We start from the raw sequence: 15,949 nt of genomic DNA, 5'->3' as shown, positions 1-15,949 counted from the left end.
TAGCAGCAACAAAGTGAGGAAATGTTGTTGAATGGCACATTAATGAAAATTGACTGACTAACAGATTGTGACGGCTTGTGAAACTATTTTTAAAAAGTCTCACACCAGTGGGAAAGAATGATAGAAAAAGTTCAAGTTTTCATTTCACATGACAAAAGCGGTACCTACCAGTCCTATCAAATTAGTTTTGGCACCACAGTCACTATCATTAATGTGTGTGTGTGTGTGTGTGTGTGTGTGTGTGTGTGTGTGTGTGTGTGTGTGTGTGTGTGTGTGTGTGTGTGTGTGTGTGTGTGTGTGTAAAGTACACATGTACATAGGTTAGTATGTTAGTGTTTTCTTAACTCATAGTTCAACTATAAACCTCTGCAGACTATTAAATCTTAAAATACAAGAAACATTTAAAACAAAACTCTAAATATTTGAACTGATATTTTTGTAGTTTTCCTGAAGAATCCCAAGAAAATGATACTTTAGAGAAATGAAAATGTTTGGTCAAACTATCTGTGTCTTGTGGTGCCCAATTTTGGCCCTTACACTGCAATGATATTCTAGCCCTTTGTACCTGTGATGCTATATGAGACATAAATATCAGACATAAATCAGATAAACCTTACCATCTAAATCTTGCAACATAAGACAGACACTAAAAAGACATAAAACAAAGAATCCCTTCACATTTTCTTAAATCTAAGCTTGTTATCCAAAGTTCTATGTTAAACCTCAGCTAATCAACTGATGAGCCCGCTGATTGTTAACAAAAATTAGTTAGATTTTCTTAGACTAATTTTTCCCTTTGTGAATCATAATATTGAAAATAGACTTGTATTAATTTCATACTTTTATTTTTTCAGTTATACACACTAAAATATAGGCTTATTTTCCAGGCACTGTATAGAAATTTAGCCCACATGATTTCCACTTTACATCACTGCAAAATTTTTATTTGTATTTCTAGGCCTCCCATTGAAATGTAGAATATAAATGTATATGACATTTTTATTCAAGATTTGTTGGGGGGGAAATCTAAAAATCTTTCTTCATCTCTGTCCTAGGTATGCTAGTTCTGCTATTGACCGTCAAGGAAGCACATCCATGAGGAAGGTAAATTACCATTACAGGACATTTAAAAAAAATCAATGTCATTTTCATTTCTTAATGTAAAAGATAGATTACATTATATTGAAGTGTCTGTCCTTGAGTTTTGCCACTAGTGATAAAAAGTCTAAAACTCAAAGGGCTAAGGAAATAAAAATTGCCCCTTATTCCCCTCTATTGTTTATCTACATTTCAAATAATCATGAGAGGAAGCAGCTGTAATTATGGATTGGAAGTCCATGAATCAGAAAGCTTAAATTAAGAGAAAAGACAGAAGATAGATACAAGCACACAGGGGAATGTAGGGAAACAGACAATATTGGTCAACATTATAGTCAATTATTGTCAGCAGCCCAACCACTGTCATGTGGTAAAGGACAGTGGTATGTGGTAAAGTGTATGTGATAAAGGATAGTTTTATGATGGGATCTGAAGGAGATATTTGAATATTGTGAACATTGACAGTGAACTCCTGTTACATGGGAAGGGCAATATCAGCAAAAGCACAAAGGTGCCTGCAAATTTGTCAAGTGGGTATGGGAGACTCATCATAGGCTGGTCATCTCCTGCCTCTTTTCTTTCAGTACTGAATGAGAGATACTATGTAGAGAAGGGATAGGCCATGAAGAGTCTTCCAAGTGAAGACAAGTAGCTTATGTTTGCTACATCTGGCCCACTGGCTCCCCACAGGTCTAGAAATTTGCCTGCAAGGGAGTGGTGGCAATTAACACTACCACCGCTCCCAAATTTCCAAACACCACATCCAGATGACATGGCCCCATGAGCTGGATTAAGCCATGCCCAGGGCTGGTGTGCCAGGCCTAATCCAGCATGCATGGGGCTGGGGCAGTAGGTCCATTCTGCTGTGCATAAGGCCTGATCTGGTACACACAGGGCCAGAGCTGGGGTGGGGACAGAAGGCCTTAGACAGGATTGAGAAAGCTGTGCACTAGTGGGCCGGGCTGAGCCAGGTCTGTTCAGTATGTACAGAGCCCAGGTCACACAGTGCCGTACCACTGCCGGCTATGCCTGCAGCCGGTCCACAGCTGCGCTGGCTGTTCCTGTCAGCACCGGTGGGGGGAGATGTTCAACAGCCCCTGCTCGAGCCCCTCCACAAACCCACCCACACACCACACATCCCCCCACCACTCTCCATACCCCTGACATCCCCCCCGCCACTCTCCATACCCCTGACATCCCCCCCGCCACTCTCCATACCCCTGACATCCCCCCCGCCACTCTCCATACCCCTGACATCCCCCCCGCCACTCTCCATACCCCTGACATCCCCCCCGCCACTCTCCATACCCCTGACATCCCCCCCGCCACTCTCCATACCCCTGACATCCCCCCCGCCACTCTCCATACCCCCGACATCCCCCTGCCATTCCCCATACCCCCCAACATTGCCTGCCACTCCTCACACCCCTGTCCCCCTGCCACTCCTCATACCCACCCACACCCATACCCCTCTCCCCACATCCCTAACTTACCTGTGACAGTGCCTAAAGCAGCAGGAGCACCATAGAGATGCTCTGGCCAGAAATCAATGTCTCTCTGGAGGACCAATTCCCAGGTTACCTCAGGGCGTGGTTGGGAACCGTGCCCAGCCCTGTTTCCCCCCACACACACACACACACACACCCTGTTTTTTATTTTGGTACCTGACTTTCCAGGTATCAAACGTTGAGCCTGCACTGCAAATATGCAGTTTGGGGAACATTTTTTTGTTCCCAGTGTGCGTCTTGCAGCATCTCGAACTCCTTTGAGACGCTGCAAGAAACATATGCAGGCTCATCTGGACACACCCTTAAAGGTCTAAGTCAAAATGATACCAATCTGTATAATATTATCCCCAGTGATGGAGAAAGAAGATAGTGGTGAAGGATTTAAGGAAAAAGATTAAGAGCTCAGTTTTAGTCATAACATGCATTATCTTACATCTGTAAACCCCAAAAAAGATAAGAGAGAGGCTGAGACAGGAGACAAGGCTAGAGTATGGATGTGTCAGATCTACTGCAGGTCAGGTACTTGCACACAAGCACAGAGGTGAGTATGAAGTGAGCAAAACATTTACTCTTCTTCCCAATGTGCCAAGCAACAAAGCTATGTGAGAGTACTTCTTCCCAAAAGCAAGGGAAAAGATGAAGTGATGTCCCTTCAGTCTGTTCTAGGTTACTGTAACTAGTTACTTCCCCATGTAACTTTCGGTAAGTACAAAATCAACTGTTACATTGTTTTTAATTATTTGAACTAAATGGATATGATTGGATCTTAAAGTTAAATCTATGTATACTTTAACAATACTTTAAATTTTCACCTAGCTAAATATATACCTGTAGAAGTTATATCTGCAGAAGAGAAATTGTGTCCCATTTTCATCTCTGATCTTTAATTTTCTAAATTAATATTTGTCCTCTGTTTTTTTCGGCTGATGCAGCCTTCAGTTGCACAAGCAAAAACATTGTTGCAGGCTGCATCCACATTTCTAAGGGTAGAATATGGTCCTCTGCTAGACTGCTGAGAAATTTAGATTTCTTCTTGGTTGAGTTCAAGACAATGAATACATTTAACTTACTTTTTGTATCGAGTAGGAATGAGATGTTGACTCCTAAACAAAGATATTAAGACCTACATTATAATGAGTATTTTAAAAATTCAATAGGGCCTGAACCTCCTGTGTGTTCTCTAACCTACATGCACTGAAGGAGGAACTGCTAGAGGAATCTTGTCATTCCTGTTAGACATAAATTAAGTTCCTCCAAGAAGTGTTTAGTAGCACGGAGGCTGTGTACAGTATTCCGATAATCTGGGAATTCATTCAGGTTTGTTCTCCTGGCAGCAAAACTTACCCAGAGCCCGGTGTACACATATTCAAATGCTGAGGCTCTGAAGAATAGGGAGCTTGCAGTGCTAACACTGTGCAAGCATGGAGGCAGAGGGAAAGGAGCCTGTGCATGTATCTCACATGCTCTGCAGGCTCTCTTAATCCACCTGATGCCAGATGGAAGCAGTGTATAAGTAGGCTGACTATAAGGAAATCTGGACATCGAGGACACTGCCCCCCCTGTCCCTGCAGTGCTGCTGCAGGCAGAGGTGTGGTGTGGTGTGGTGTGGTGTGGTGTGGTGTGGTGGGTGGGCAGTGGTGCCTGCCTGACCACCTACCTGCCTGGCATGCCATGCCACTCTACTGGCCTCCAAAATCAGGGACTGTCCTGGCTAAACCAGGATGTACGGTCACTCTATGCATAGGACAACCCTGATTGGCTGCCCCAGGCTGTCTATAGTCGGCCTCTGGTTCCAGTGCATCATAATGTGGGGATTGTGAAGGGGGAATGTGCTGCTCCCTACAGCAGAGTCAAGGTCACAACACACTGTCTCCCTGAGTTGGGCTGGAGGAGGAGAGAGGAATGTGAAAATGTATGTTCTCTTCTGAGAGAAGCCAACCCATGTACAGACATTTGCTCTCTCAGGAGAAACTCCTGGGAGTTATTTAGCTCTGGTTGTTCCCAGGTTATTTTTCTCCTCAAGTGGTCATTTTTACTCTGGGAGAAAAATCATGAACTCCTGTACGCTTGTGGTTTCTTGGAGGGGAGCAGGAACTCTCTCAGGAGAAACCATATGTCTGTACAAGGCCAGATGAGAGTGTCTCTTGGTTTGAAGCACCTGCACACGTTTCAAAACCTTCACCTGAACTGGCTTTTACTGTTATTGATTAAATGTTTACCTAATGTTGGGCAGAATCATGTCAGTTTCTTCAGAGGCAAAGCTGTCCAGTGAGTTTTGCTTCCCCCTTAGAGGTGAAATGCTCTTTCTGCTGACATAAGGAAACATTAAAACATCAAATACTAACAAAGTAATTCTGAGTGAGCAGGAATCTGGGGAAAAATATAGTAATAAAACAAATGGAGAAAGAGGGATTTGGAAGACACTTTGTTATGAGTTTACTTGATACGTGTTTCATTTTTTTGCTTCTAGTTATGTTAAAGTTAGCATCAAGACTGATCTCCATATTTGGGGTCAAAAAGGAATTTTATCCCATGGTCAGATTTGCATGGATTATGCGGGGTTTTGCCTTCCTCTTTAGTCACTGGGGGAGGGAGTGGGGGAAGTGGGGCAGGAAGCATGGCCCTCTACCTGGGATCTCTTAAGTATATACTGACAACATTTCATAGAAACAGGACATGGCTGCCATGGTTCTTCCACTTTACCTGTGGCAGATTAGTGTGTTAGGTCTGTGTTGTGTCAGGGCTGATGGTAGTTTTATGTAGGGTTTAGATTATGGATTGTATAGGATGATTTGAATAGGAGTGGTCCTGCTACAGGGAGGGGACTGAACTAGATAACTTCTGGAGATCCCTTATAACCCTACTTTTCTATGATTCTTAGTTCTATTATTTTAATTAATTTTTATTAGTAAGAAGGAATCCAAAGTGACAGGCTTTGAAAATTTATTCTAATTACATTAATGACATGTTAGACAAGAAAATCCATATCTTATCTGATACAGTGCATCAGATTTTGGACAGCATACTCATGACTAAAGAGAGGAAATACAGCAACAATATTCACAGTTAAATTAGAAGCTTACTATTACTCCTTTGGTTCCAGCTATGTCATAGTGTCCTACAATTTAAACACTTCACATTTTTTTCCAGTTCCATGATCTGATTTTCAAGTTACTCTTTATGTTTTAGTGACAAATGCTATGGGTCTTGAGAATAGGGAGGCTTTTCTTCAGAAATGTATATCTCTAATGAACAGCTGATTGTATCACTGGTGTAAAAATTCTTTAGAAATGACTTTGTAATTATCATCAACATAAGATTCTTCTTCTATTAAATGCAAGTACAATACATGACATAACTGTTTAAGAAATTCCATCAGGAAGTCCATGCATTTATAAAAGAATTACATAATTTATTAATGACAGATTATTTCAAATTATGCTACATTTAGTTGGAAAATTATATTTCATAAAAACTTTTTTTTATCAGTATCATGGCCTGATAAGACCTTTTAATTTATTTTTTCTAGAATATATGTAAAAATATTCTGAAAAAATGAAATACTTATTATACCTGGAGGCATAGGAAATATTGCAAAATATAAAGTAATGGAAGAACTTGTAGAAATTACTTTGTTTTGCTGAGCATTCAAGATCACTACACAGAAAATAACTTACCATCTGAAAGACAAGTGAGCATCTCAAATAAATTATATCATGAGAAAAATATTACTGACATTTCCAAACTGATCTACTCTGTTTACCCAACTAATTAGACTTTTGGATCTCTTTCTGTATTTCATTTCATACAAATAACCTGCAAAAGCTTTATGAAAATAGATGAATATGAGTTAATTTTTAGTTGCTCAGTTTTGTTTCCCTCAATACAAATATCAAGCCCATAGCCCTAGCCACTATATCTGTCCCTGGCCTTATACCAACACCAGTACTGCAAATTTTCTTTCCCGTTAACTCTCTCTCTTTCTATCTATCTCATATCATTGCCTGTCTCAGCACAACTCTATTTCTCTTCTTTTTTCCTGATAGCTAAAGTTACCCTCACATTTCTTATTCTTCTCACCCAGCACCTTCAGCCTATTTGCATCCAACCCATCCCCCCACCAACTAGTTTCTCCCTAAGCTTTCCTTGATAATTAATATCTTAAAATATTTATATCTATTTTCTTGTGGTTAGAACTGTGAAATTGCATAGGTGGATATCTTAAAAGATTATTGGCTAATATCTTTAATATCTGGATACTGTCATATTTTTTCAGCAACACCACTTGGCACAATAGTATCCAAAGAACAGAGAACAAATATCTTCAGATATAGACTTGAGCTTGGATCAAGAGGATACAAAATAGATCACTTCCATTGTTCAAAATGGTTTCTGCTCTAGCAGAAGTTAGTATGTGGTTTTATAGTTTCTTGCCTCTTGCATTTCCTCTAAGAAATTTGAAAATCAATATAACAGCATTCGAATCAATATATATACTACTTTTAGTAATCCTAAAGATGCCAGAGCTCTTTCATTTTAATTGTAGAGTAGAAACTTTGTCTTTAATTGGTCAGACCCATAGAAACACTCTTCTTCTCCATTCTTTTTACCCCAGCTTGCTTTGACAGTGGTTATGCCAATGCTTTTATCACTCTTTATGAAACACCTATTCGAGTCACTGAGAAAGGAGATACATATAGGATGACAAAATATATTTGTGATTTCTTGCTCTCCCCTTGAAGCATGTTTTCTTGGGACAAAACCTGATCCTAGGGTGAGTATTCTAGTGTATGGAAATGATTATTTACCCCTTATATTTTCATTTTCTTTCTTTCTGGCCCAGAAGCCTGTTCCCAGTGCCATTAATTGTAACAAGGAATTCAGACCACTGCTAACTTAGGTCATGAACCTGTACTATTGACTGTCAGTTTCCAAATGTCACTTTATCCTGTCTCCTATCCAGCAGTCAGGCTAAGGAAGGAAGAAAATGCAGGAAGGATCTACCCTCATGGCTTATCACAGTCTATAAAGAACTGGTGCTCTATCTGTCACTGTAGCTCTACCTCCTTTCCCCATGTTCTCCAGCTTAATTATTCCAGTGCTGACAAACAGCTGATTTCTGCTGTTACTTACAGCAATGTGGCATCATAAATAATAGATAGTAGAAGTATGATAAACATACTGTAAGGAAATTATCATCTCATGGTTTAGAATTTGCATATTTTGCATTTCAAGTAATAACAGCTACTGATGTGCTTACAACATTTTAATTCTTCTCATTACTGGATTAAGGTAAAAACCTAATACAGCATAAATATATGTAACAAAATTTTCTTCAGTATATTTATCTCCTTAAACTTGAAACACTTATTACAAATCACAAATCTCTGTAGAAGTAACATAGATGCAATTTCTCAGCTTAGTGATACTGTGGCAGCTACACAACCCAGTGTTAGCCTCTTACTCTTTGTGGTTATATAGAGGTCTCATTGGTTCAACTTCACGAATGTAGAATATTTTGTCTGCTCTTTTTTTTTTTAATGCTCTTTCAACATCATACTTTGTGCTGTGGTTTTGAAATGAGGATATAAATGCTGACAGCCACTATACATTCTCATATCTCCTCCCTGTTTCCTGTAGCCACTCTATGAATAATTTTGAATTCACAAGTTTTGAATATTTGATTAAACTGTATAAAACAAAGTAGATTGGTTCCACTACATTTTAAAACCTGATACGAGAATTCTGCAAGTTACCAAAGCTAAATTAAGCCTTTCTTTTTCAGTGGACTAACTCTTGTTCTTGTACTTTTGCATCTTGTCTTTCTTTCTTTGAATTAACTCTATATGTTATTGCATCACATATCAGATGGAAAACATGACTGATTTTTCTATTTTTTTAAATTTATAATCCATTTTGTTTTCTCTGATATGTTACACTGAATCAGTCTAGTGATTTTTTTTATGGATTTCTAATGGATAACTTGATGAAGATATTTTTCAGTTGATTCTGAGGAAATATTATCCTACTTCCATGTCTTATGTTTGCATATAGTTCCTTAAAAATTCAATAAAGCTGTTTTTTAAAATGTTACTGAAAATACTGTTTATTTATTTCAGATGCCAAGCCTCATTGATGTAAATTTCAGGCCAAGCTGTGAAAGCTTTAGTGATCTGCCTTTGGTTACAGGGCTTATGAACTGTTCCATGCCAGTATATCTCCATGCAGAAGTATTTGAGAGATTGTGCCCAGTGATCTAAGTTGCCACAGTGCTTCCTCTGAAGTCGTATGGCCACACACCATCTCTGACTCATTGCTGTGGCTTGAAATAAATGGGTAAAAGCCATGGCCTCATTCTTTACTTTTCTACTGCTTTTTCCCATTCATCATCCATTTTCTGACCTTGTTTCCAGTATTTCTCCTACAGTGCTGTAGCATATGTGCCCACTCTTTCTGCCTGTGGCCTCCAAATGCTTAAGATGTAGTTGCCCCATCCAACAGAGGTGGAAAATTATTAGTCTTCTGCATACATTGTACCAGTTACATTTACAGGGCTTACCACCTCTCCAAATCAAATATTTCCTTCTTTAGCTTGTGGAGGAGTATCCATGCTGCTTTGAGAAAATGGAGAATGAAATAGGCTCAGAAAGGTCAGATAATAAATCGGAGATTAGAAACTTCTCTAGTCATACATTACAGTGCCACTTATGAGACCGGAAGTTTAGGCAATGGCAGGTACTCAATCCTGTGTACAGTAAGCTAGGTATTGCACATGGACAGCAGGGCTGATTCCTGCAAGAGATATAGAACCAGGAAGGCCCCATGCTGCCAAATACTGCAAGTTGGCTGAATTGCCAGAAGACATCAGGAGAGGCTGCAGTACTGCTAAAACTGGTCAGGTGGTTGGAAAATTGGCTTACATGGTCAGGTTTGTGGCAAATTACATGGTCAGGTGAGTGGCAAATTGGCTTAGGGGTCGCACCCAGAGAGTGGTGGTGCTGCTCAGTGCCTTCATCAGTGACTTGAACGAGGGTGTGGAGAGCACCCTGTCCAAGTTTGCAGATGATACCAAATTATGAGGCAAAGTTAACACACTAGAGGGTAGGGAACAGATCCAGGAGGATCTGGACGGGTTGGAAAAATGGGCAGAACAAAATAGGATGCAGTTCAACGAAGACAAGTGCAAAGTGCTACACCTGTGCAAAAAGAACCACCAATACACTTACAGGTTGGGATATGACCTCAGCAGCACTGCAGCGGAAAGGGATCTTGGAGTCATAGTTGATTCCAAGATGAACATGAGTCGTCAATGTGACAAAGTGATCAACGAGGCTAACCACACTTTGTCATGCATCTGCTAATGCATGATAAACAGGGCCAGGGAGGTGATGCTTCACACTGGTCAGGCTGCAGTTGGAGTACTATGTCCAGTTTTGGGCACCACACTTCAAGAGGGATGCGGAGAATCTTGAGAGGGTCCAGAGAAGGGCCACTCATATGGTCAGAGGCCTGCAGGCAAGGCCCTACAAGGAGAGACTGAGGGACCTAGATCTCTTCAGCCTTTGTAAGAGAAGGCTGAGAGGTGATCTTGTGGCTGCCTATAAATTCATCAAAGGATGGCAGCAGGGAATAGGAGATGCTCTATTTACTAGGGCAGCCCCTGGAGTAACTAGAAACAATGGCCACAAATTGACAGAGAGCAGATTTAGGTTGTACATTTGAAAGAACTTCTTCATGGTAAGGGTTGCAAGAATCTGGAATGAGATTCCAAGGGAGGTGGTGCTCTCCCCTACCCTGGGTGTCTTCAAGAGGAGACTGGACAAGCACCTATCTGGATTCATTTGACCCCAGCTCTCTTTCCTGCCCAGGGCAGGGGGTCGGACTCAATGACCTACTGAGGTCCCTTCTGACCCTAACACCTATGAATCTATGAAAACATTGTAAGTTACGCTATTTGAAACTGTCTTGTCTCCACAATAAGTAGTCCTGTCTTCTGATGCTGTTGTTATATAATGTTTCAATTATACTCCTCAATTATTTTAAAAATGAGTCATTGTAACTAATATAATCCATACTGTACCATTCGATCCTTTTCCTTTAGAAAAATATCCCAATGACTAATAAGATTGTGCACATAGTAGATTGTGCAGCCTCTCAGAAAAAGACCTTTACACATCATTATTACTTTTTCATGTCCTTGTGACAAGGTATTTAGCAGAATTTGCAGGTTCATTGGAATCTGACAGGGCCATGCTGCTATGCCCTCAAACTTACAACCTCTGGGCTGTCAACTGTGCAGCTTAGTGCCCACACCAGCCCAGCCCCCTACATCCTTATAAGACTTATGTTTTTGCTTCTGCTGAACTGATGAACTGAAACTTGTAGAAAAATGACTCAGAAGGTTACAGTGTCACTGGTAAGGTCATTAGAAGAACTTATGTTTCCTTACTCTCCAACTACTGCTTTAACCACTAACTTCTTTATTGAAAGCCCTACATAACAAATAGTTATAAACTTTTCAAGAATTAAAACCAGTTATATCCATTTATATTATACAACTCTGTGTAATTCTAGGCTTTTTTCAGATTCTTATTGTTATCCCCTATCTCATTGATGTTTTCAGCTTCCTTCTGTGACCCAAACTATAATCCAAAAATAATAATGCCATCTTGTTGGAATTTAGTACTTAATCTTAACTTTGTGCTGAGCTAATTCAATATATCTGATCTATTTGCACAGTCTTGCACTGTTGAGTGGCTTTTCTGTTATTTTTATCTCAGATTTCAAGCCAGACTGTCAAGAGAGTTTCTGATGAAAACAGCAGTACAGAATGCATATGTAATAGTACTTCTTGATGTTGTGCTTAGCCTGTTTAAAAACTACTTTTACAAACCATCCTCCAGGAACAGAGGGAACTTACTAACCTAAAATAGCATAGGAAAGTCGTGTCTCATTTGATACAATTTTCATAATATACACAAAATAATAGGAGAAATTGGGCCAATATAGTTGGATTTCCATCAGTATTGTTGTCATAGACTTGTATTTTCAGAAAATATAACAGAGAAGTAAAATTTTAATAGAAACTGAAATTTAACACAGAAAATTCCAACCCATCAATAAATGTTTTCATAATAAAATTATACTGAATTTAGTATAATTTAAATGGGACTATAGTAATAAAAATATAAATTTATCAATTTAGGCTTCTCTCTCACACTTTTCACTATAGTCTAAAACATTCAGTTTAGTAAGTTGATGTTCTAAATGAAGATGCCATTCCCAACTAATATTATAGACAGTGTTCCATGTTTTTTTACAGTTCCAATGTAGCTGAATTCGCTGCAGGAGCCAACACTTTCTATGCAAATGTGCTTCAGAATCTAAACTTGTTTTTAAGAAATGCATTTTCAGACCATCATGGTTACAGGGATAACCTTAAAAACCAAAATGCAGAGGTCAGAAATGTTTCCTTACATTTAGACTGAAACAATATGAGAAGTAGAATTTGCTATGCTGATTTGTATTGATAAGTGACTGAAACGTATCAGACCTAAGGACAACAGTTTCCGTATCATTAATATCAATAATATTTACTGTTTTACTGTTGATTATTTTAACAGTAGCATCTGGCTAATCTGTTTGTTCCACAATTTTAAACTGGCTCCGTATTAGTTGTGTCTTGCTCATTTACCAAAATTTCCTTGGAGAACCCCACCTGAGACTCCAGGCACCTCTTGGAAAATGCCAGTTCTTACTTTTCACTTGTGTTTTTTTACTACATAAAAACAATAGAACATTTTGTCTGTTGCAAAGTATTCAAAAAAAAACCACAAGTCAGAATGTTTTTAATGCTATGGATTCCTATTTGAAATCTCTGTTTATCTTGTGAATCATGTTTGCACATCTAACAGTACTAACATTGTATGGCACCCCAGGCACACTTAAAAGGATCTCAAACATCCCCAGGGTGCTGCACCACCCTGCCTTAGAATCACTGTTATAGAACCATAACTTCTGAGAAAAAATAAGGCATTAACTATATAACAATCCACAGCAAATTAATCAATATCATGTAGACATTGTAAAATGAATTTAATTTAATATCAAATTAATAATAATAATCATAATCAGGCACAACTGAACTCAGACTGGTGGGGCTGGTCAAACATCACCCAGGACTGGGGTGAGGTTTGCAGCCAGCCAGGGGGTGGGGGAGGGTTTGCAGCTGGCCAAGCACATTGGCCAGGAGCAGGGAGGCTGCAAACCCTCCTGATCCCGGCTGGCTACAGATGCTCCCCCCTACACCGCTCCCGTGTGCCACTTCACCCACCCCACCAGTCTGAGTTCACCAGCCACACCTGGTAACCATTGTTATTTTTCAGTCTTTCCTCCATTTATCCACATTCTCCCTATTTCATCATCCTCAGATCTCTCAGCCCTTTCCTCTATGTATTTCAGCAATGCTCTTTGCTTCTCAGATTGCAGTATATTTTGTTCAGTTTCATTTCAAAATTAAACTGGGGAGGACAAACCATGTAAATGGACAAAAAGTGTTATATGTGTCTGTAGAGTAAGGTGGGAAGAGAAAAGAGAGGAAAGTTTGTGGCTTTGGAGCTCAACAGCACTGTCCCCAGTGATTTTGGTGGGAGCAGGATGCAACTTGAAAGAAGATAATGATTTAAGTGGGATTTTGTCTCTGTTTTTAAAACTTTTTAGAAAATGGGTTCCCTTTCAGAAGTTTTGCAGACCCATTTTCTTTGCATTTTAAGATATTTTCCCATTACCTTTGTGTAAAAGTTTGAGTTGATTTGTTTCAATTAAAAGTTGAAGAGGTGTCTGCTTTTTCCTGCAAGTAGCTTGAAAATTTTGAGAACAGAAATGAATGCGGGTGGATGGCTTATAATAACAGATCAGAGTGGAGAATTGTAGAGTATAGGTACTGAGAGATCAGATAAAGGGATTATGAAGATACCTGCTCACTGGAAAGTAAGGACTGTCAGCTAGTCAGAGAACAGGGATTCTTGTACATTATAAGTGTAACCCTTCTGCCAGGCACCAGTCAGCAGCAAGAAGGGCTGGGTTCACATTTTGGTACCCCATAAATTATACCAGTGGCTCGAGCCCCCACCCAGAAATCTGGGAATACTAAATTTGCTGGGGCATCCCATATAAACAAAATCCCCTCCTTGCAAGCAGTGTAAACACAAAAACCCAATGTATAACAGAGTATAAAAACAAAACAAAAGTAAATAATAAATATAATTTTAAAAAACTATTAACTACAAAGCAAAGTCTATAGGTAACACCCTCTTGGGGAAGGCTTCACCTATACCCAGGCAGTCTGGGACTTGGGGCTCCCCAACAGGTAGTTCTGGGGGCCTGCACTCCTATAGGAAGTGGAGGAGGAAGAAGGAGGACCCGGGGAACTATAGGCCAGTTAGTCTTACCTCGATCCTGGGTAAGCTTTTCGAGAGAATTATTCTGGCATATGTCCACGAGGGGCCAGCAGGGGAGATTATGCTTAGGGGCAACCAACACGGGTTCATTAGAGGCAGGTCCTCTCAGACCAACCTGATGGCTTTCTACGCCCAGGTCACCAAATCCTGAGAGGCAGGGGTAGCAGTGGACATAGTCTTTCTGGACTTTCAGGAGGCCTTCATCACTGTCTCTCACCCTGTTCTCATTAAGAAACTGGGGGACTGTGGTGTCAACACCTACACAGTCAAATGGGTCGCCAACTGGCTGGAGGGCCACACCCAGAGAGTGGTAGTGGATGGGCAGTGGGGTTCCACAGGGCTCGGTCCTCGGGCCCACACTGTTCAATATCTTCTGCGTCCAGTTCTGGGCGCCGTACTTCAAGGAGGATGCGGACAACATGGAGAGAATCCAGAAGAGGGCCACTCGCATGATCAGGGGACAGCAGTGCAGGCCCTACGAGGAGAGGCTAAGAGACCTGTTCAGCCTCCACAAGAGAAGGCCGAGGGGTGATCTAGTGGTCTGTTACAAACTAATCAGAAGGGACCAGCAGGTATTGGGGGAGTCCCTGTTCCCCTGAGCACTACCAGGAGTGACTAGAAATAACAGTCACAAGCTGGCAGAGGGTAAATTCAGATTAGACATCAGGAGGTGCTACTTCACTGTCAGGGTGGCTAGGATCTGAAACCAACTTCCAAACAAAGTGGTGCTGCCTCCTACCTTCAGGGTCCTTAAGACAAGGCTAGACAGTCACCTTGCTGGGGTCATTTGACCCCAGTACTCTTTCCTGCCATGGCAGGGGGTCGGACTTGATCTGCTCAGGTCCCTTCTGACCCTACTAACTATGAAACATGCCCTTCAGCAATGGACTGGAGAGAGGGGCCCACACCAGAGAGTCTTATGAGCTACTCCTTGGGCTCACAGTGCTGCATGGAGATGCTCAAGAGCGTGGGTCCATTGCAAGGGGCTCCATTGCTCCTGGGAAACTGGCAGTGTGCCAATCCTTGCTCCCACAGAGAGGCTATGTGTTTGTGGGGAAGGAGGTAACTTCGGCTCCAGCCAGCATGCATGCACCCAAAACTTCTGGGCTGGATTATATGGCCTGCTGAAACAAAAACTTAAATCCCTCTGTATGGCATCACCCTGTCCATGTCCAGTAAGGGAGTGACATACTTCAGTCTTTCTCTTAACCAATCTACCTGAAAAGTCTTTGTTCCCCCTGGGCAATCAGGCCAGAGGATTTTATATATTTTTACAAGATACAAGGCCCAGCTTTCCATGTGCAGAACACATGACCAGCACAATAGGGGCCATCTTGCCCACATAAAACAAACACACACACAAAAAAACCCACAACACACAACCAAAAGCACACTTTGCCATGCACAACCCAAGTGTATGAACTAATTCCTCTAAACCAATTGATACTCAGGTCATTAATAAATAAGAAAAAAAAGAGACTTGTGTAGATAAGGCTCATTAAATGTGTAATATCCCTGTTCTTTGGTGTAATGTATCTATCACTTCTATTATGAACTACTTCCTTTAAAACTGCAGCTTACCCACAATAACTTATTTTTTGGCAGAAGGCAGGTCAGGATGGCACCTTATAGGCCAACTCATAGGATAGCAACAGCATGAGCTTTCATAGCAACAGCCTACTTTGCCTCTCTGAAAGAACTACTCTGTAAGGTGCTACCCTGCCTTGCCTTTAGCCTAACTTCAGCTTAACATAACTTATTTGGTTTGTTCAGATCTCAGGCAGAATTTAAAACATCCTGATCTTTCTTAAATTGTCACATTGTGCCAAAAGCAACTTAGTAGGCATAGAATTCTCTTGTGACCATTCAGGAGGTGAACTATGG

General features: G+C 40.7%; 1 protein-coding gene across 1 annotated transcript in view; it reads left to right on the top strand.

The window, feature by feature from the left end:
- Positions 1 to 15,949, top strand: part of LOC109300639 (connector enhancer of kinase suppressor of ras 2-like) — a 152,060-nt gene that overhangs the window by 26,183 nt on the left and 109,928 nt on the right. Inside the window, exon 2 of the mRNA XM_019521384.1 lies at positions 1,056 to 1,104. Within this exon, the coding sequence (XP_019376929.1) occupies positions 1,096 to 1,104 (9 nt within the window). The 5' untranslated portion in view covers positions 1,056 to 1,095. The remainder of the gene's footprint in view (positions 1 to 1,055; positions 1,105 to 15,949) is intronic.

Source organism: Gavialis gangeticus, unplaced genomic scaffold (assembly GCF_001723915.1).
Source record: "Gavialis gangeticus isolate Ggan-Ray unplaced genomic scaffold, GavGan_comp1, whole genome shotgun sequence".
Lineage (NCBI taxonomy): Eukaryota > Metazoa > Chordata > Crocodylia > Gavialidae > Gavialis > Gavialis gangeticus.
This window is presented reverse-complemented; position numbering and strand designations above follow the sequence as displayed.